Raw genomic sequence first — 21,270 nt, 5'->3', positions numbered from 1 at the left:
CATCACACAATGTGCCATGACGTTGTCATCCCCAATAAAGTAAGCAGTCACTTTGGCTGCATGCAAATCATTCATGTCAAAAGCTATACAGCCTGTCTGTCAAAGAGAAACTGCTTGCTCATAAATGAAATGGTGTTTCTTAATAACAAATACAATATCTTACCCCAGGCCGCTAGGCAGTCAATCTGAAGAGGAAGCTTTTCCAAGATAGGCACTGGTTCATAAGCGTCATGCATTTTGGAATAATATTGCTGGTTAATTACAGAGCAAGGCGATCGGTCGATCGATCACACACGCTTGAAGTGACGTCTGCCAGACAACAGCTGACTGTAGACTTGAACGGTCACAGTGACACGCCTTTATGTCATCTCAACAGGAGCCAGTAGTTTATTTAAGCGCCAGGTAATGAGGAAAATGTGGTCTACCAAACTCACAGCAAGATTAAAATCGCTGCAGCTGGCTGGAAAGACAGCTGTGAAGCTATAAAGTGGTCACCAGCTAGCCACTTTCCTCATCAAAACAGCTGACTGCTGGCTAGCTTATGAGCTAGCAAACAATGCAACTAAACATCGTTCTTTACCATTCCGTGCTATTCTAAACACAAGGACAAACAACCGATTTCACCCCCAATGTATAGCCGAATAAAAATAATTCCAAACCGCCAGTACAACTTGGTAGATTTCCGTATTGCTCCTAGTTAGATAGGTTTGCTAACATTAGCATCGTCCTCAGTTACTTCCCCAGTTGTTGCTGATGGCTGCGCGAGACAGTGAGGTTTGACAGGCACGTGACTGAACTCGGTGTACTCACGAGGAACGTATTAAAGGCACATTCCTCTTAACTAAGTATAAACAATTGATTGTGAAACAGTAGGTGCCGGTGGAAAGTGATATAATTTGTTACATAATGAGTTATTTCTGTTCCGCCTAGCTATTTTAGGACATAGCATTACTTTTAAAAAAAGTAACCCCTAACCCCTTTTTTAAAAATTAATTTAAACTAGTGTCAAATTTTGTAGAAATGAAATATCCTATGAAAGGAACACTGGGAAATAATTACACAAGGAAATAATGTTTTAATATAAAGTTTATTTTCAGGACAATATGCAAAAAAGCCATACTTTGTTAGCATATCACAATACATTGCAGACTCACATCCTGATATAGGGCCTCATGCCCTCATCTCTAAAATAAAAAAAAGTTTTGTATGACATCAATGAATAATAAACAAATAAAAAACAAAACAAATGAACCTAAAATATAAATTGACCACATCCACACATATTACAGTAGATTGCACAAGGACGGGAAAATTACTGCCATCTGAAGGCAAATGACCCATAATACATGGGTGCAAATATAATTTATCTAGAGTAAAATGTATTTTGTGTTCCATGGGTGTTAGAAGTAGACCGGTGTGCACATCCAACCCAAATTGGTTATAGGTGCAGGACAAAATCAGTATTGATGGATGCCTTGCCTGATGAAGATGCAGTACTCAAGTACTGGTTGAAACGTTGCAGCAATAAAGCTTATGGAAACACAATTCAGTCAGTGCGGAGAGTTCTTTCTTAGTGTGCCATAGTGGCTCATTATTCATGAATACACAGGATTTCATGCAACTACCCTTTGGCATTCAAACTAGTCTAGGGCAACCCTGTACATGAAATCCTGGCCTAGTTGTCAACGGGGAGTGCTGTGGCCGAGAGTCTACAAGCAAATAAAATCAAAGGCAAGTGAGATGACAGTAAGCCCAACAGGCTTATACCCTCTGAACAGGGCGTATCATGTAGATTACAAAATTCCACATGGTAGAAGGGGTCATATATTTCAATAAAGTAATTAAATATTTATATTTACTGTGGTTACAGCCCCAGCTCTAAGTACCACACAGCATTAGAGAACATCCTCAATGATATTACAACTTTTACTTAACAGTCTCTAATGTGCAATGAATGACATTAATTAGTTAGCATGGTAACCAGTAAAGTGCAAGGCAGCTAATCGAGCTTCATAGGAATGAACAGAATGAATAGACAATGATAAATGTGACTGACTGAAACTGTATTAAGTAGCAATGACCAGGAGCTACTGGTAAGCAGTGACCTAGATTACAATGTCTAGTCAATTAACTGTAAAACATAATTTGTGACCTGGTAGACCTAAACAGTAGGGTTTAGGCATATGACTTGTTGATGTTCTGAGTAATACTTAGAACAATATACTGATTTATACTTTGATGCACAACTGTGACGAACGCCGAAAACGGCTTTAGTGTCTTCGTGTAGATGTGGACTGAGGGTGCCATCTGTATGGAAGCTTTAGATCTAAGGCAACAGAAGACATCTATAACCAATATCATTGACCCAATAACCACTGCAATTCTCTAACTAAACGGATCATGTTTCTTAAAGACACCTCTGAACCAGGTCAATACTCCCTGGTCATTACATCCACACTCCAAGGATGAATGAACTGCACGTGCCTCTAACCGCCTCCCCTTCAACAGGGGGCTGAAACCTCCCATAACCAAGGAAATCATGAAAGAGCACACAGCAACACTGGCTGACACAGACGTTTCAACCCAGATGCTGCCCGAATGTAAAAACATGTCACCTTAGCACACTAATAATCTCTTGTAAAATAGATGCATACTGGTATGCAGCAGATAAAATGTCAGATTGTGCTGCCCTGTTTTCTTTGATATTCAACTACACCCCAGGGCACAGAGTGCAGATCTTCACACAATATGGATAGTACACATCACACCTCTGCGAGCCCAGCCAACTCTTATTGTTGAATGATTCCCTCAGTAACTGCTGCTCACTGCTTACCAATGAGTAACAGAATAACTTAAAATTATTAAACTTAATTTAAACACACATTTTTGGTTGTCAATTCATTCAGCTGCACCTCAATTAATTGCTGCCTCACAATAAAATTCTGTCATTCTTGCAACTCCACAACTTTACCCCATCCTATTATCCCTTTTTGGATCATAAACTTAAATAAAATAAGTGTGAGAAAAGGAACATCTGCTCAGTAAAATCCTCAGAGTATATTTAACTCTGAGAGTGTACACATGGAACCGAATAAACCCTTCTATTTGGTTTCATTTGTACACTGGATTTTACAGTGTGATTGTGTCCCCATTATGATGATTATTTTTTGGCTGTGACTTCCGTTAGCTGCGACTCATTCATTGTGGCCTCTTGGAAATTGCTTCCACTCTCGCTTTATTCTCAGATCATTACATCTACTCCATCTTGGATCTCTCCATCTTGGTTTTAAGGATTTCCTGGAAAGAGAACAGACATTAATGCATCTGCAGTGACACGTGTGTGTGTGTGTGTGTGTGTGTGTGTGTGTGTGTGTGTGTGTGTGTGTGTGTGCTTGCTTATAAAGCCCAAACCACACCAGTTGCAACTCCTTGGGACAAAACCATTTTAAGGTCAACCACACCAATGCAACTCCTTGCAACTCATTGCATTGGCGTGGTTGACCTTAAAAACTGTTATGTCCCAAGGAGTTGCATCTGGTGTGGTATTGTGGTTTGGGCTTAAGAGGAACAATATAACTGAAGAACTTGTTACCCCTGAGCCTTTTATTACATTAAAAATAGAATGGAATGGAAATCATGGGACTACAAGGGGGGAAAGAGAAGGGTCTTTTACCTCTTCATCGTCCAAAAGTGCTGGAAGGGCTCTGTGGAGAGAGATGGTAAAAGACAGATTAATGTGAGGGAGGAAGAAGAAACCTTGTATCTCCATTATTTAATCTATATTGTACTTCATAGCTGATGCACAAGCTGAAGGCATCACATCACAATCTGGAATGTTTGCAAGTTGGTTTTTGAAAATATTTATGATGTGTGGAAGGTTATATACAGAGGTTGTGAATAATATGGCTCATAACTATCGTAATCAAACAACTTCATAAAAATGAAATGAATCAGTCTGCTTTTCTCTGCTATTTTTGACGAGAGACACAGTTGTACGCCTCATTAAAAAAAAGCTAAAATAGTCAAAGTTCACAACCAATTGAACCCCAGCACGTCAATTCAGCTATTTTTGCCAAGAGATTTGTGTGTGGACAGAATAACAAGCTATTGCAAACAGTTGGACTACACTTTGTTGTGCCATGTGTGCCAAGAGGAAATCAGATTAAAAAACTCCCTATACCAGTAGGTGGCAGCAGTCTGCAGGAGCCTGCAGTCAGAGAAACTGAGGCAGCTTGGACCAAAACAAAAAAACAGAGCATTTTTGCACTGTTTTTTTGTACTGGTTTGGAGTTGATCGGTATAGGAATTGAGAATGGTATCTAATTCAATCTGTGCAACGGGCAATGTATTTGGCTGCTCCAAGCAGACGAGAGGGAAAAAACTGAAACCGATTTGCTCTGGCCAAAACAAGCTGAACGTTTTCACTTTGTACTCACACGTCAGCAACAGTTGTGGGAATGTTCTCCTCGACCCATTTTAGGTCTTCATCCTGTCAAGAGCACATTATGCACAATTAATTATTAATGGAGTATTAATGGAACACTAAACAGATGGATGTAGATACCCTATACACTTTCTTGACCGGGGTTCCCCGGTATATTTGGTACCCTTTTCAAAGAATGTCTGGCTATTATAACACTATTAACACACACAGAATATGGACACTAGGGTTCATATGGTTAAGAAGTGACCAAGCTGACAGCTGGAATTACAAAATATTTTGGGGAATATGGGTGGGGTGGATAATGAGGACAACCCACCTCTTTACTGAGCAGTTTCTGGGAGCCATTTGTGTCTGGCTTTGAGCCTCTCATTTTCATCCCCTCTGAAATAAAGTCACATGTGAAAACAGATAGACATTTTACATTTCAAATGGTATTAAATTGTATCATAAGCGGACGTAGAATAATGAATTGCATTTTTATAGCGCTTTTCTATGCACTACGTGCCTACTCAAAGCAGATGGATGGAGCCTGCACACCACAGGTACAACAAGACTTTCTTTATTGAGAAATCTGACCTTCGTCAGATTTCTCAATAAAGAAAGTATTTTTGTACCTGTGGTTCCATCCATCATCTATTAAATGGTATCATTTCAAGATTATTTTGTGGGGAATTGTTTTCCTATTTTTTAGACACTACAATAAAACACCACATCAAAGCTATTATTATAAACATGTGATAATGTCAAAGCTGTAAAGTGATCATCTGTGCCAGTGTCTTTGGCATTGATGTGCCAGGTGGATGGTATCTACTCCACTTAACATAGCAGAATGTCCGAAGGTTCACGCCATTTGGAAATCGATTTAGCATACTTTTATGTGCCAACTTCTGACGGTAAACTCCACCCATCTGGCACTCAGAACACTGAATGAACACAAATTATTTTGGACTACTGTTTGATTGATGTCTGGTAGGGAGTAATAATTGTGCTGATTTGAATTTTGGGAATGATAAGAGACCACTGACTATTATTGAATGATCCCACAGTGGAGGAGGATTTATTTTTTATCCCGATTTTGCGACCCATTTTTTTCATCCAGTGTCAATTATCTAATGTAATCCTGGGCACTACACTCCCTCCACCAACGTGGGGAAAGCAACGGACTGACCTCATGCTTCCTTCTATGCACGAGGAGTTCAAGCCACTTCTTTTCACCTGACAGGGGGGAGTTTCCCCGGTTGGAAGGAACACATTATTCCAACCAGTTCCTTTCCCTTCCATGGAGGGGAGATTTATGATGCTTACCAAAAGCCTCATTCAACATGGGCTCCTTGGCCTCTTCCTCTTCATCATCATCATCAATCAGAGGGGAATGGGAGAACCTATGAGACAACAGAACAGAGTGTCAGATTCATGTGAACAACTGGGCCTTAAACCAAAGCATGCCAAGAAAAAAAAGGACATTCACATCAGTAGAGTAGTTTAAAAATCCATTTCAATTTATCCTTTCGTAACTCTGGGAGTGTAAAAATGGAACCAAATACACTTATAGAGTTAATTAATACTGAATGATTAGCTTTGTATGAGTAAAAATGTCCTGTGCTGGATTGAACTGCCCTGTGCAGTCCAGGTGTGATTGAGTCCTGACCTTTGGCTGTTAGCAGAGGGTCGCAGCAGCACCATGATGACCAGCAAGATGGTGGAGAACAGCAACCGCCAGAAGGCGTCATCCACCCACAGGTCCCTCCAGCCCTGAACACAAACAAGAATTTCATTAGATACTATAATATTTGTGAATCAATTAACTGAAATCAATTGACTGGATAAATTGATATAAAAATGGTATTTATTTATTTTAAAATCATCATAATACAACACACCATCATCAAGATGCCAGAATTCAATTAGCCCTTCGCTAAATCCCACCCCAAAAAGTGATTGTCCAATGCCAATCCAAATAGTTTAGCAACTGTTGCTATGCCTGTCAAGCTTTCACCGCCTCATATCTGTCAGTGTTATTTTGCATGGCTGTGTTGTTGAACACTTACATAGCTTAACGTTGAGAAAGTTACACGACTGACCAACACAGGTAATACTAATTACCGTAGTCTTTGCAGTGCAGCATGAAAGCTCCGGTCGGGTGGTCGTAAAGTTGATTTCTCCCTCTGTCATTTCCTCGTATTTGTAGTTGTGGGCTCGCTACAGCGAGCACACACTAGTTATTGCCAGCCTATATTTATTCTTTATTTATTCCGCCGCTTTTTTTTGGCACCCTACTACTTCCACATACTTTATGCTAGAAATTTAGTTCAAACTTCAAACTGTTCAGCTCTTTGCAGTGATGGGTGCTTGTATTTTTATTTTTACAAAGTTTTATACTTTTTATACTTTTTAACTTTTTAACTTTTTTTTAACATCCTTTATAATGAGAGTCGATGGAAGAAAGGTCCCATTTTTCACAGTTAACTTTTTTGAGCTCTTATTACTCCGTCATACTTTCACTTTGAAACTTCATTCAAACTTTATAATGTTCATCTATCTTTGAACTTTCATTGGTGAAAAAGTTGTTTTGAAAAAGTTTATACTTTTTAAAATATTTAACTTTATTTATAGTTTTTGCCTCCCATAGACAATGAATGGGATTTATCTCTAAATCAACCTCACTTTTGCAGCCTCATTACTCTGGCATACTTTGTCGTAGAAACGTGATTTAAACTTTAGAACGCTCACACGACTCTGGACTTTTTCGTGGTTCAAACCGTATTCGAATACGTTAAACTGTTTTTCCGAAATCGCAGTTCAATCGCAGGCCGTTTCGCGTAATTAGTGCCATTTTAGAGTGCGGGCCTTCTTTGACTAGAGTGTGGAGACTGAAATTCTTTCCTTGAAAATTTACCAAACAAATTGTCGTCCCGGCCAAAGTATTCATTTTACACGCATGTTCTTTTGTCATTTTGTAGCCACACATGTCCTCTTTCACACAATGTGACCACCAAAGCACAGAGACATACAGAATGTGAACTACGGCCTTTTAAGTGACACAAAAACAGTCAATCTGCTCATTGACCTCCATTGTATAATTCTTACGAGGAAATTATCGCGCTGACAATTCTTAACTCGCTCTTATAACCACATTTTCAATCGTACCACCACCACAATCGCACATGGTGTACCTCAATATCTCAGGCCACTCACAGCGAAAAAAATATTTGCATTCGACTTTTACTTTTTGCGATAGAGCAATTTGTTCGGGCATAGTTTCCTCCATCCAGGACCATTGAAATCTCCCAGTCATAGTGCTGGCAAGTAGTAGAACTCTTTTTACTTCCACAGCTGAGACATATAAGGGCTTAATTACAGGGCTTGACATTAAAGTTACAAGATCTCAATGAGTTGCTCTGCGATACCTTGTGAGCTTGTAGGTCTGCTATTTGTGCAATTAGGCTAGACACATGCAAGTGCACGCACGCACGCACGCACGCACACACACACCCTGTCTTCGCACGCACGCACGCACACACACACCCTGTCTTCCTATTGGCTGGCCTTTACACAGCTCTCGCAAGCGCACGCACGCACACACACACACACACACACCCTGTCTTCGCACGCACGCACACACACACACACCCTATCTTCCTATTGGCTGGCCTTTACACAGCTCTCGCAAGAGCATGCACGCACACACACACCCTGTCTTCCTATTGGCTGGCCTTTACACAGCTCTCGCAAGCGCGCGCACGCACGCACACACACACACACACCCTGTCTTCGCACGCACGCACACACACACCCTATCTTCCTATTGGCTGGCCTTTACACAGCTCTCGCAAGAGCACGCACGCACACACACACCCTGTCTTCCTATTGGCTGGCCTTTACACAGCTCTCGCAAGCGCACGCACGCACGCACGCACGCACGCACGCACGCAAAAAAATGAAAACTTTTTTTTTTTTTTTTATGATTTAAAAAAAAAAAAAGGAAAATTGAAAAAAATTGAAAGAAATTGAAAAAAATTGAAAAAAATGAAAAAAATGAAAAAAATTGAAAAATTGAAAAAAATTGAAAAAAATTGAAAAAAAATAAAACATTGAAAAAAATTGAAAAAATTGAAAACTTTAAAATAAAAAAATTTTTTTTTTTTTTTTTACTTATTAAGAAAAAACTTTTAAAAACACTTCTACAACTTCCACATACTTTATTCCGCTTTATGCAGTTATTTATGCTTAAACTATATTTTTTCTAAATGTTCATACTTTTTTTAACTTATATTTCAGCTTACATTTTCTACGTTTGTTTACAATATGCTACAGTCCCGAAATTTTGATTATGGACTTAGACCACCAATGGGAACACTATTACTCCGGTCCCCGAGTTTCAAACTTGACACGGCAAAAACTTTATACATTGCAATTTATGCGAGCCCACGCAGTTTCTACAGGAACTGCCTTTCTAGTTAATAATGTCATGCACATTTGTCCAGTGCATAGCCTACTGCATGCCTGGTTGACTAGATTTAGAAGACATTTTGAAGGTTTTGCTATCGAAATGATTGATTATTTTATATGGAGAAATCCCGATATCTAACATGGATCTCAATGGGGGGGGAAGGACAGCTTGTCCTGTCTCCTCGCTGCTAACGTGCCTATTGGACAAGGACGGGTTGGGGGACTTAGCGAAGGGCTTTGTATTATTTTAATGTTTGATCCAATCAGAAGCATGAAACAAACTAAATTAAGTGCTTCTTTAATCTCTCTCTCTCTCAAGAGTAGACATACATAACAGGAGAAATTGCAGTAATACATTATGGAAAACAAGCAAACTGACCGTTTGACAGCCAACCATCCTGAAAACTTTGTTGGTCCAAATGATGAAGATGATGGAGGCTGCAGTCACACAAGTAAGCAGCGGTTAGATTTTTCAGGCAAATATAAACAATGTTCACAAACAAACAAAAAACACGACTTTGCATGGTTTAGAATTCTTCTAAATAATCACAAGACCCCATCTCCACAATGTCAGGATGAAGGACAATTTTCCAACATTAAGTATAAGGACAAGAAAGGAAAAGTTTTATTGATTATGGTTAAGTATTATGGTTCTGCAATATTTAGTTTCGAAAAAAGGCACTTAAAGGACAACTTTAGTTTTTTTCAACCAAGGTTCAAGTTTTAGATTGTTATTAGAGAAAGTAAAAGATGAGTGTTACTTGTTTTTCATTTACTGCTTTTGTTTTAGCAATTTCTGTGATTTTCTTGACCAGGGGTGGGGGAATTGGCTAAATATGTATTTTTTTTTAATGGTGATTTCTTTATTATTATTTACTATAGTCCTACTAGATCACTGGATCTATTGAATGTGAAGGAGGAGGTGACAAACTGACGATTGAGCCTATTACACAGTATGGCAGCCCCCTAGTACCTCCTACTACCTAGGTTTTCATCTGACAGCGAATATAATGTCATATCTCAGGTGGAAATGGTATATTGACAACTGCATTCTTCTCATGACCTTGTTTAGAAACAGTATTTAATTTCATGGCATATATTAAGTATTCCAAGTACTATATAAAACACTGGTTCTCAATATGGGGTTCGGGGACCGCCACAGGGTCCTTGAGGGGGTTCCAGGACATTTCCAAAGAAATTGATAGTTTGGAACCAAATGGACATTCCATTTGTACACTCTCAGAATGATGGCGATGCATATCTAATCATGTGGAGGACGGAGGAACAGATGTTTCTGATCCAAAACAACTCACCCACAACAGAGAAGATGAGTGTGTTGGTGAAGTGCTGATACAAAGAGAGTTTCACTACATTCCTGCGGAGCTTCAGGAGTTTAGTAGTCTGGGATAGACTGATGAAAATGTAGACACAAGTTAAGGAAAAAGGAAATACTTTACATGAAAAGGCCATACATATAACGTATTTCATGGCTTGTATTAACAGCTCAAGTCCTGTTAAAAATATATAGACAATCTACAAGCTCGTTTTTAAACGTTTTGATATCAGGACAATGAAGACAGGCAGGTAAACAGTACAGTGAAAGGTGGGATAACACAACAAAGGTCCATGATTTCCAGATTGGAACCCAGGACTTTGCAGTTATCCATCCCTCCTGACTGTGTAAAAGGATATCCACCACATCACACAGGAATCAATGAGAGACAGGCCAAGATTACCCACCAAGGCAATCGTGCCATGACCCTGAATGAGAGAGAGCGAAAGAGACAGAGAGAGCGAGAGACAGACAGACAGAGACAAAGAGAGAGAGAGAGAAAGAAAGAAAGAAAGAAAGAAAGAAAGAAAGAAAGAAAGAAAGAAAGAAAGAAAGAAAGAAAGAAAGAAAGAAAGAAAGAAAGAAAGAAAGAGCAAAATTAAGATGGAATAGTTAACCATAAAACCCATAAAATAAATATTTTCGGGCCAAATAAAAACTGTTCTGCTCAAAATCCTGTGTGCTCCTGTGCGCTCACAGTTCATTGCCTTCTGTATTTCCAAACAGAAGGCAATGAACTCTTGAATTTTCAAAAGACAAGAAAACACCTCCAGGTCTCTCGAAATTAAATAATGAAACTCATGAAATAAGTACTGGCTGCGTTTGGAGAATTTTGAAATGTTTATGGAATTCTTTGTGAAGTGAACTATAGCTGTGCAGCTGTACATGCTTCTAATCACTTAAAAAAATATCTTTTACATAAATTACATTTGGGTTTTTAAATACAATTCAGTCCAGAAAACTGTAAACAATACAGTCAAATATGCAATACTCCCTCTTGTTGAATCCAAACTATATCATTCATGTCACATTACAAATATGCTATTGTTTATGGATTTATTGATGAAATACAAGATACAGCCAGCAAGTAGGTCTGAAGGATTAAACATATGAAAGTGGGTGAGAATTGCAGGGGCCTTGTCTACCGCAGGCAAATGTTTCATGATGTAAATTTCAACTTTCAACTATGTTCAGTGTTTCTCAAATATGTTATTAAACTTTGGAGTAAGACCTTTCAGGTCTTGTGGCAGTCGGTAGGTCTATATAAAGTTATGTACTTTCAATTACATTTTGTTATTGCCATAGCTACGGACATTGTACTGCAGGCATAATGGAGGGCATTCAGTAGGCTACTAGGCATTCATCCTTGCATAACATGGTGTAACCAAGTGATGGTATGCCCCAGGAAAGAAATGGAGAGCATGGTTCATTGCAATAGAAAAGGCCACAAACACACATGCTTGCATGCACAAGCTTGCATTGTTGAATTCATAAATATATTCCTAAATTGTAGCTTTAAGTTAAGGTGAAAGTGAAACATGAGAACATGATCGCTTGTGTTATCTGATCTATTATCCGATTGATTTGTATTGATGTATTACTTATTACAAAATAAATAAATAATAATAATGTATTTTCAAGTGTAGTTTTCATGAATAAAACAATGGATACTTACACCTGTAACCCTCAGTACACCTTCCACAGAGGAGAAGAGCAGGTAGAGGAGTCCCACGGCTACTAACCGATGTACTGTAGTACCTAACCTGGGCCTGAAGGAGCAGAAAACGCCAAACGTGGTTAATCATTAGGCCGTTCGCATCGATATATATTTATGGTTAATTGGCCAGCCCTATTACCGGTAATTATCAAGACGGGCAGTGTCGGTAGGCCAATCAGAGGCATGCCTATGCTCGGACGCAAACTAGATTCACACGTGGCCCAGACAGCTGGCGTAGCTTAATCACAGTTAGTTATGAGAGGTGTCACCAAAGAAATGACTACTAAAATGGCTTTAAGGACAAAAATATAGAATTTCTTTCCCCCAATGTGAGAAGAGTCTGCTGTATTTTATTAATGGTGACTCACTTGACAATGCCATAGCCGAGACTCACTATGAGCACCAGGATTCGAGCTAGCGACCTCTTCAGAGCAGAGAGCAGCTCTGCAAAAATCACAGCACCTTGAACTGTGGAGGGAGAAATAAATACAAAATATTGTAAGTTATTTTAGCTTGGTTTGGTTCCTGACTCTACTGTACTGTGTTTAATTCTTACTGCTGTTGCCGATATGACTCATGAATTTCCCTCTGGCGATCAAAACAGGTTTACCTGATCTTATAAAATGACATATTAATGAAAATGTGCTGTGTGATGGGACTAAAGCTCACACACTGTGAGCTATGTCTATTATTTTTATATGACATAGTCTTCAGTGGTATTGAAATGCTGAGACATTACCCAATATTTAGATTACTATTACTATTGCATTCAGTATTTTGAAGTGTGGACCATTGACAGACCGTATTCTCCTTTGTAGCGGATGCTTTGGTACACAGAGTAGAACACTGCTTTCTCCAGCATCCCAAGGATAATGACAGCACCAATCCAGAACTGGATCCGCAACAAATCCCTCCAATAGCAGGCAGACCAGAAGAGCCAGAGAGCCCCGAAAAGCACATAAACAATGCACATTACCATGAAAAACTGTGGAACATAAAGAACATGAGAATGAATGCTCAACCCTCATTATGGTTGTCTTTAGAAATGCACAGGTGGCCTTGCACAACAATTAGATTCTTGTTTCCATTAACCTCTTAAACCCCAGGGGGGTCCGGAGTTGGAACCGGAGACCAATTGGGTCTCCATTGTCCCGCTGAGCGCTGTTCAGAGGTTCTGAGCCGCCGGCGGGGGCAATGGGGCTCATTAAATGGATTAGGGGATTCCCAGCTGTTCACCCTCTTGAGTGAAAAGCTCAGTTCAACACGTGATTCTACGTGTAACAAAACAGGTTATAATAGTTTTTATATCTTATAAGTTATAATAATAGATATAAGCTTCATCTTTGGCTACATTATTAGAGAATCTCACCATTTAACAATTTTTACAATTTGAGAAAGTTCAACACACCATCATCAAGGGCCAGTCTGCGGGGGAGGAGTAGTCATTAGGTCCCTTCATCTCCACTTTCACTACAAAGACACAAAACCAACACTTTAATACTCTACAGTAATTAAATGACAGAGGTGACGTCTGCAAGGTAAAGGCTAACACTAAAGTGTCCCTATCATGCAAGTAAATATAAGCAGTAAGACACCTGAGTGCGAGAAGCGACCTCGACCTAAAGGACGAGGTCGCGTGCACACATCCGTCTGGGTGACAGCAGACTATGGGCGAGCGTTGGCACTTTTGCATGGGGGATCAACATATGGAATGAATTCTGTACTGGCCACATATGGAGTGTGTCATGAGAGTACAGGGTTTGATGAGGTTAAATCAACATATGGAATGTCAGAACAGGTCAGCTCCATATATGGAGATCTAAGGGTGACAGCGGTGGCAGTGTCTCGAGTGTACAGGGTATGATGAGTGCCCAGGTAGGGCCGGGCCTTAATTTCCGGGCCTGTTGAGAACGTAAATATTGATGACATGAGGGATCTCCATATATGGGCTTAATTGCGACAGCAGGTCGCATTTATTACGACATCAGGGATCTTCATCACTGATGATGTCACGTGATGTCACAAGACCTGGGCACCATGGGCTTTCCCATGTATGGGGATTAAATAGGTCTACATATTAAAGAGGTTATTTCAATCACGTGATGTAGCGATCCACTAGCTAACAAATCCACAGTACACCCCAGTCAGTGACAGTACAGTAGCTCACATGTGTCAGAACCTAATACATTTTTCTGTCCTCTCCTGTGTTTTATTTTTACTGCTGGTACAGTATAACACCTGAATTCCCCCCAGGGAAAAATAAAAGTTTAATCTTGTGATTATAGTATACACATGAGGTGTTGGAGTCAAATGTAAAATTCAATCCTCTCTCACATGTAGTAAATGCATCAAAGACAATTTCAATTGCTGTACAAAAATGGCTGACGATGAAGGTAAGCTCACTTGTGAAAGCGAAGTTGAGGACCTCGGAGATGTCATCTTCCCCACGTAACAAAGGCTGCACCTTCACTATGAAGATATACGGACTGTCATCCCAAGACTTTGCCACCGCACCTATGTCCTGCAAGAGAGAGAGAGTCCAGTGAGCTTAATCTATTGTATACTTATACATCGAATTACTGTGTTGTACATGAACACAGTATTTCAATTGAAACAAATGTCAAAAAAAATATATACTGGGTTTTTTTCTTCCTAAATTAACTCCAAGTGCTCCAAGTGTACACATCCTAGCAAAAATATAATATATTCATCCCCCTTTTTCTCCCAATTTAATCCTTCAGTCAATTCCCACTATTGTACTGTAGTCCCTTGTCGCTGCCGAGTGCTGACTTGCTGGTTGGTCTTAAGATCACCCTCCCCACCTTGGAACACTGGCCGTGTTCGATGGAATTCACAGCCAAGTCAACATGAGAGCCTTAGGGGCTCTCGGTCTAACCTGTCATTTTCATTTATTTCCACACCGAAATAAACACTGATGAGATAATAATTATCTGCTGTGAGAGATAACCCCTTGATAACCTCAGTTACATACTAACATAACTAGTTTCTTTCATTAACATATCCTACCATCTTGTAAAGTGCCAAAATATACTTATAATGGTCAAAAATGTAGTTTCGGGTACAGTCATAACATAGAATATTGTTATTGTCTTACCGGCTTGTCTGGCCAAGTAAAGGTCTGATTTGACGGGTCACTCTAAACAAAACAAAGGTCATGTGAATGTACAGTACAATCAATTATTATTTTTATGCATTTTAATATAATATAGCTAGTACATCTGCAGTGGTTGGTTGGAGGTGGTCTGCCTACTCTTCCACTGAAAATGTTAGACCCTGGAGTCACTACTTGAAGCCCATATGGACAATATCTTCCCTGGTCAAGCAGGGATTCAGTCTTTGGAATGCAGTCCCGGTTTAACAGCCCAAAATATACCCCTAGACAAAGTGGGCTAGCCTGTTTTATACCCTGCGCCCGCAGGGGTTCGTTCCCATCCCTTGTGGTGTCGGTGTGTGAGTGCCCTAGGCCTAGGGTGTGCGTGACATGAAAAGGGTAATATAATTAATAATAATAATTATGGTGTTATTTAGTCTCAAGACACTACGGGCTGTATTTTGCGTGTCTTATGTACCAGGTCTTATTCCCTAACTTGAGTAAACTAAAGACCTTTAATTTCTTGAATTAATATTTCTTCATTTTGCAATAATTCAACTGTATGGCATAATGCTAAAGTGCGGGGGGGGGGGGGGGGGGGTGTATAGAGGGTATGTGCGTGACATCATCATCAAACCCGGAAGTTATGCGGGAACGCCTACTGAATTATTAAAAAAATACTTTCTGGCCTTGATAATCCATACATACAAACAGAAATGTTAAACTCACGTTGCCTCTCACTTTGCCACTCGATTTGCCATTCACTTTATGCATGCGCATACCCTCTATAGGGGGGGTGCGTCAGCTAGGTCAGGAGGTAACAGGGGGTGCACGGCAAAAAATGTTTGGGAACCGCTGCTTGGACTAACCCCACTTATAATTTGGCCAGGGTATATTTTGGGCCGTTACACCAGGTAGGACAACATTTACGGATTATAGCTTTAAGTCCAGTCATAAGATTAGCATGTGCTTTGCAGTGGTGGTTGAAATGGAGATAGGGCAGGCTACTCTGCTTAATACTTTCTTCATTCAGAGAAACAGTAGGACAGAGACAAATTGGGAGAGAGCATAGCTACATCATCATCATCACTGGAAACATCAATGAACCCTAACCCAAGAAACATCAATGAAGGATGAAGCTAAAACCATCTGTACTGTATGTAACTGGCTGTTAATATGAATAATGTAATGTACCACCAGCAAGACGACTGACCTTTGGGCTGGAAAGTGGTTGGTACGGATTAAACTCTGTGTAGTACACCTAATAGCGGGAAGACAGGAGAAGTAGAATATATATTATACATTATAAAATATGCAGTTTTTCTGTAATAGCACATCTCTTGCATTTGTACGTGCTTGTGTGCAAGCGTTAGGTTTCAATTCGTGGATCAAATGAAAGATTTTCATATTGTATATGAGCAACAATCTGCATGGTTCAAATTCTAAATGCTCCATTTAGGAGGCCAACTGCAATAGACTATATTCACACATCAGCGATTTTGCTCCCAATTCAAATTTGCGGGTTGGGATATTTAACTTAATAGCAAAATGGCCGCTGTGTGAATATGGTGAATATCTTTCCTTTGAATCCTTTCAAATACAAATTTTGAAATGGAAGTATCTACTGGATGTCAGTGTGGGTGTGAGAGTGTCAAACCCACATACCTTTGGTAAGAAGAGAGAGGAACAATTGTCAAAGAACATATAACCCTGGCTGTAGTAACCACTCCAACCATCTCTCAACATGTGTTCCAGTCCAAACATGCTCATGGCTTTGTTGTCCTGCAGAGGAAACAAAACATATGACCTCACTTGTTATATTATGGGTGTATATTTTGTTTATTGCGAACGCAGTGAGCACTTACTATGAGACCTAGCAGATCATGTCTGTGTGTGTGTCTGTCTGTCCCGCTATACGTCCAAATATGGAGTGTGTTGCATCAACACAATCACTCAGCTCCATATATGGGCACAAAAGAGTTGCATCAACAAACGAATCACTCAGCTCCATATATGGGCACAAAAGGGGCCAGGTCCACATATACAGTAACAGCGGGACAGACACACAGACAGACAGACATCGATCTGCAGGGTCTCAGCTGCGTTCGCTTCCCGCGTTTGCGCGTCTTACTGGTACTGTATGCATCTTATACGTTATGCAGTAAAGTTGACATGATTATGATTACGGTAATTATACTGCACTTTTCATTATATCAAAAGATGTAGTTTCAGGAAATGAATGAAAGTCATTATATGAAAGAAAGATACTGAAAAGTGTTTATATAAGAGTGACAGCTAAATACCTGAAATGTAAAGTGAATTATGTTTTATATTATATTATATTATATTATATATGTAGTGTATTGTTTGCTTTCATGACAACCCAGTTTGAAGCGTGTGTACTCACAGGCGTGTTAAAGACCTCATTGTAGCAGACAGAGGAACGTAGATACCAGCTGACGTTAATGGAGAGGTTCCCATCGCATGAGGCCAGATCACCCTGGACTGAGTCACATGATTCACATTTAGTGAGTAAGGAGGATCCATGAAGAGCAATACATTAAGACACACAGTTATTTTACAAATGCATAAATTGAGGATTTATCTGTGTACATTAGGACAATACAATATGGAATATCATTCATCTACAAGATACTGTAATATCTCAGTGAATAGAGCACAGAATTAACCCTACCACGGTCAGGGTCTCAATTATCACTGAAGTTGTCCATACTAAAATGTATGTAATGATACTTTATGGTTTAAACTAAAGCATCCACATGTTGGCAGGCAGGCAACCAAGCACAACCTACAGTGTAACAAATTGTTACTTTACTTTATTTGTTTATTTAGACGCGACAATTCTCAATGATGTTCTCAATGATGGATCGATGAAGATGATCAATTAATGAGAATAAATCAAGTCAAACTAATGATGCTTTCGTAAATTCTATATGAACACTTGACAGAAATAAGTGCTCGATCTCCTCACCGTGACAACCACCCAAGACAGATGTATGCACTGCACTCATACTATGCAGTGCACTAAATGGCATGTATTGATGTATCTTAACAAGCAGACAAACATTGAAAAACAACAATGACAACTTTGGCATTTAACAGTCGCTCTTATATGCGACTTACAATGTGCAAGATCGGAGCAAGTAGCATGAAACCTAGTCATCAACAAATGACAAGTAAATACTCTTTTGTTAATGAAAAGACATAAGATATGGGCAACAGGGCAAAAGGTGTTTTTTAATAACACTGGAGAACATTCTGGCATATTAAGCAGATGTGGAATGTGAGGGACAACTGATATCTTAGGAAGCAACCAGACAGTGAAAAACAGGACAGTGGTTAAATAAATAAAGACTATCTTAAAACAGAACTATGTGGGGAATAGACATTTCCCCCAAAACTATTGTAACTACTAGGCAACAGACCAGGTATTTTCCTAAAGGATACATCATTACATGTAGCTCACAATCCGTGTTTCAAACTTCTACCGCTCTTTCCAGACTAGAGGGAATCCCCACGACTTGGCATGGGGAGAAACTGCACATTTCTGGCAGTGCTACTTCTCAACCAGCAGGTGTCCTACCTGACACCACGGTCTACATTTCTCAATGGAAGAGCAGGGAGATCTCCTCCAACTGATGCAGATGTACTTTACTAGACTATAGGTATTAAGTTATTAACACACTTTAGCGTACAGATTGGTTAAAAACAATGTCCAGGGTTAAACACTATTTTACCTCCGAGGTTGCCTATTCATGTATTCATCAACATTATATTAACAAGCAAGAAAACAATGAGTAACATAGTACATCAAAAGTTCTGATAAACAAAAAGGTATTTCTAATGGTCACTGCTGTATAATTGGCCTTGGGAAGATAAGATATTTTCTGTTTTCCCCTAGATGGGGGTGCTAAGACAGGATGTTGTGTAGCTCATATATGTCATGGATGACAGAGCACTGCTAGGATTACATATTAATGTACTCGCCTATATTACAGTTAATGGTGGCAGACACGTGTGCTTCTTATAGCCTATTCATACTCCAGTTTTAGGTAAGGTGATAAGGTGGTGATAAGGTGGTAGATAAGGTGGTTAGTAAAAACAGAGAGATGTGACGACGTCATGTTGTAGTTTTTGGTGGTCACCTTAAAACTGGGGTATGAATAGGCCTTTAATCTTTGCTCCATGGGCACGTTTTGGATAAAGACACACTGTGACTGTGCCCATGCAAAGTGTGACGCATTCGGCCGATCCATGCTGATTTTGGAACGTAGCCAGTAATGGGGACACAGTAGTAAATCATGCTAGCCAATGTGAATTTTACCAGAGGTATTACTCAAGCTGACATTTAATCAAATGTGCGCATTCCTTGAGCCTCTGCATTTCCTCTGTATTCACTGAGCAACAAAAAAAGAAGCATTATCACTATTGCTATTTGCAAAATTAACAAAAAAAATATTATATATATATATATATATATTAGTTTTTTGTTTTAACTAGAAGTTTTTATCCAGATCAAATCAAACGTGATATATTACTATAATCAAAGGCTGGACAGAAGTCACTTAAAGGCTAAATACCACTGGTGACTATTTTCCCTGTCGTGCTGATGCAACATTGTTATATGAGGATCAGCCTTACATGTCAAACAGAGTTTTCCAACAGGAACTAGTTGGGTGTGGTTTACCACACAGTATTCCTACAGTACATTTTCAACATGACCAAACAGAAAGATAAACATGGGAAGGTATTTCAAGCCAGATACTATCTGAATCATCTCCACAGCACTCGCTTATCTTGTGCCGTATATAAAAACAGAAAATACTAACCAAGACTATTTAAACAGGTCTGGTATGTGTATTGGTTAGTTTGAAAAGCTATATTTGTGGCAGGTGTACATACATAAATCCTGACATACTTCATGTGTGGGGGCCTTTGTACATTATTTCTGATCAATAATTTATTGATCAGAAAAGAGAGTGAAGAATGATAGGTAAGAGCAGGTACTGCAAGGCAATGCCGTGTTGTAGAAATGCAAATGCTTATGACCTGGATTTGAATTCAATATCACACGAAAACACACGTTGATAACACTTATAATGGCCGAGCAACCAGACATAGATTCCATAACCACTTAATCGCTATTTCATACTTTGGCAATTCAAATAGCCAAAGTGAATGGAGCACAAACAGAACTACAAGGGTGAAGATCTGCTATTTTATTAATTTATTTTCTCAAAAACAACTTGAAAAATGTTGGACACTTAAAGTGTTAGTGTTTCAAGACAGCTAGACCATGTCCTTCCCGATGTTAAATTTGCCAAAAACATATTTGACAAACTGTCAAGTCACCCTACTTACACTTCATAAAGATAGTGGTGTTGGCGTACAACGTCTTGCGGAACACAGCATCTTGTGTCTGAAAATGCAACAGGACAAAAAATAATAATCAATAAGCTATTGTTTGTTTGGAGTTTGAAGTCCCAGCTGCCTCAGTGGCATATAGTGTGTATTCACAGCTGGATAACACAAACACTGTCACTTCTCCACATTGATTTCCCAGTGCCATTAAATATACTGTATTAAAACACATCATAAGTTAAGTGATACTTGTTCTTTATCCCTAAAACGACCATGCAAGCATTGGCAGCTCTTATGGCAAGTAATAATAACAGCTCTGGGGTAAAAATAAACAGCTGTATACCAGAGCTGTTATTATTACTTTAGCCTATATGCACTGTGTGACATAAACAACCACAATGTAGAGTGAGTGTCATTGTCAAATGATTGACAGGTGCTCTTCAACAAGAGGTTGGACCGTTGGACGATCCAGGATGCTACAGTACACAGTCCTCTTTGGTAGCAACACTAGCTAGCACGTTGCTATGGAGCTATGGGTAATTCCCATGGAAATTCCCGAGAAGCAGCGTTAACAGGACACGGAACGACAGTAAAAACCACTCACCGCGTTGATTTCGGCATTCCACAAGGACACCTCGGCTGCAGTTCCACCACGTAAAACCAATGTAAAAACCAGCGCACGGACCCAATGAGCCGTAGCATCTGGCATTTTTATTTGTGAGCTCTATCTACTGTACAGTCACAGCATCCAGTGAGACAGTCTTGCATCCAGTTGGGTTGCACTTCAGTGTAGTACGTGCATCTACCACGAGGGGGCGACACCCGATTGGTCG

General features: G+C 39.5%; 2 protein-coding genes across 3 annotated transcripts in view; both read right to left on the bottom strand.

Moving 5' to 3' along the window:
- vps39 (VPS39 subunit of HOPS complex) overlaps positions 1–745 on the bottom strand; it is a 37,509-nt gene extending 36,764 nt beyond the window's left edge. For both annotated transcript variants that reach the window (XM_080783540.1, XM_080783541.1), the window contains exon 1: positions 164–745. In XM_080783540.1, coding sequence (XP_080639666.1) covers positions 164–236 — 73 coding nt within the window. In that variant the 5' untranslated portion in view covers positions 237–745. The remainder of the gene's footprint in view (positions 1–163) is intronic.
- Positions 746–1,068: 323 nt separating this feature from the next.
- Positions 1,069–21,208, bottom strand: LOC308329357 (transmembrane protein 87A-like). The gene is made up of 20 exons (XM_080783617.1): positions 21,042–21,208; positions 20,438–20,495; positions 17,463–17,560; positions 16,721–16,837; positions 16,269–16,316; positions 15,059–15,100; positions 14,347–14,464; positions 13,352–13,413; positions 12,745–12,928; positions 12,312–12,411; positions 11,902–11,995; positions 10,586–10,654; positions 10,207–10,315; positions 9,273–9,331; positions 6,093–6,196; positions 5,750–5,826; positions 4,761–4,825; positions 4,437–4,489; positions 3,674–3,704; positions 1,069–3,297 (listed from the first exon to the last, which is right to left on the bottom strand). Exons 1-20 carry the CDS (start codon positions 21,144–21,146, stop codon positions 3,256–3,258), a joined length of 1,635 nt encoding a protein of 544 aa, XP_080639743.1. The 5' UTR covers positions 21,147–21,208; the 3' UTR covers positions 1,069–3,255.
- Positions 21,209–21,270: the final 62 nt, after the last annotated feature.

This window comes from Protomyctophum bolini, assembly GCF_963924005.1.
Source record: "Protomyctophum bolini genome assembly, chromosome: 15".
NCBI lineage: Eukaryota > Metazoa > Chordata > Actinopteri > Myctophiformes > Myctophidae > Protomyctophum > Protomyctophum bolini.
The sequence above is the reverse complement of the archived record's forward strand: the minus strand, read 5'-3'. Positions and strand labels throughout refer to the sequence as shown.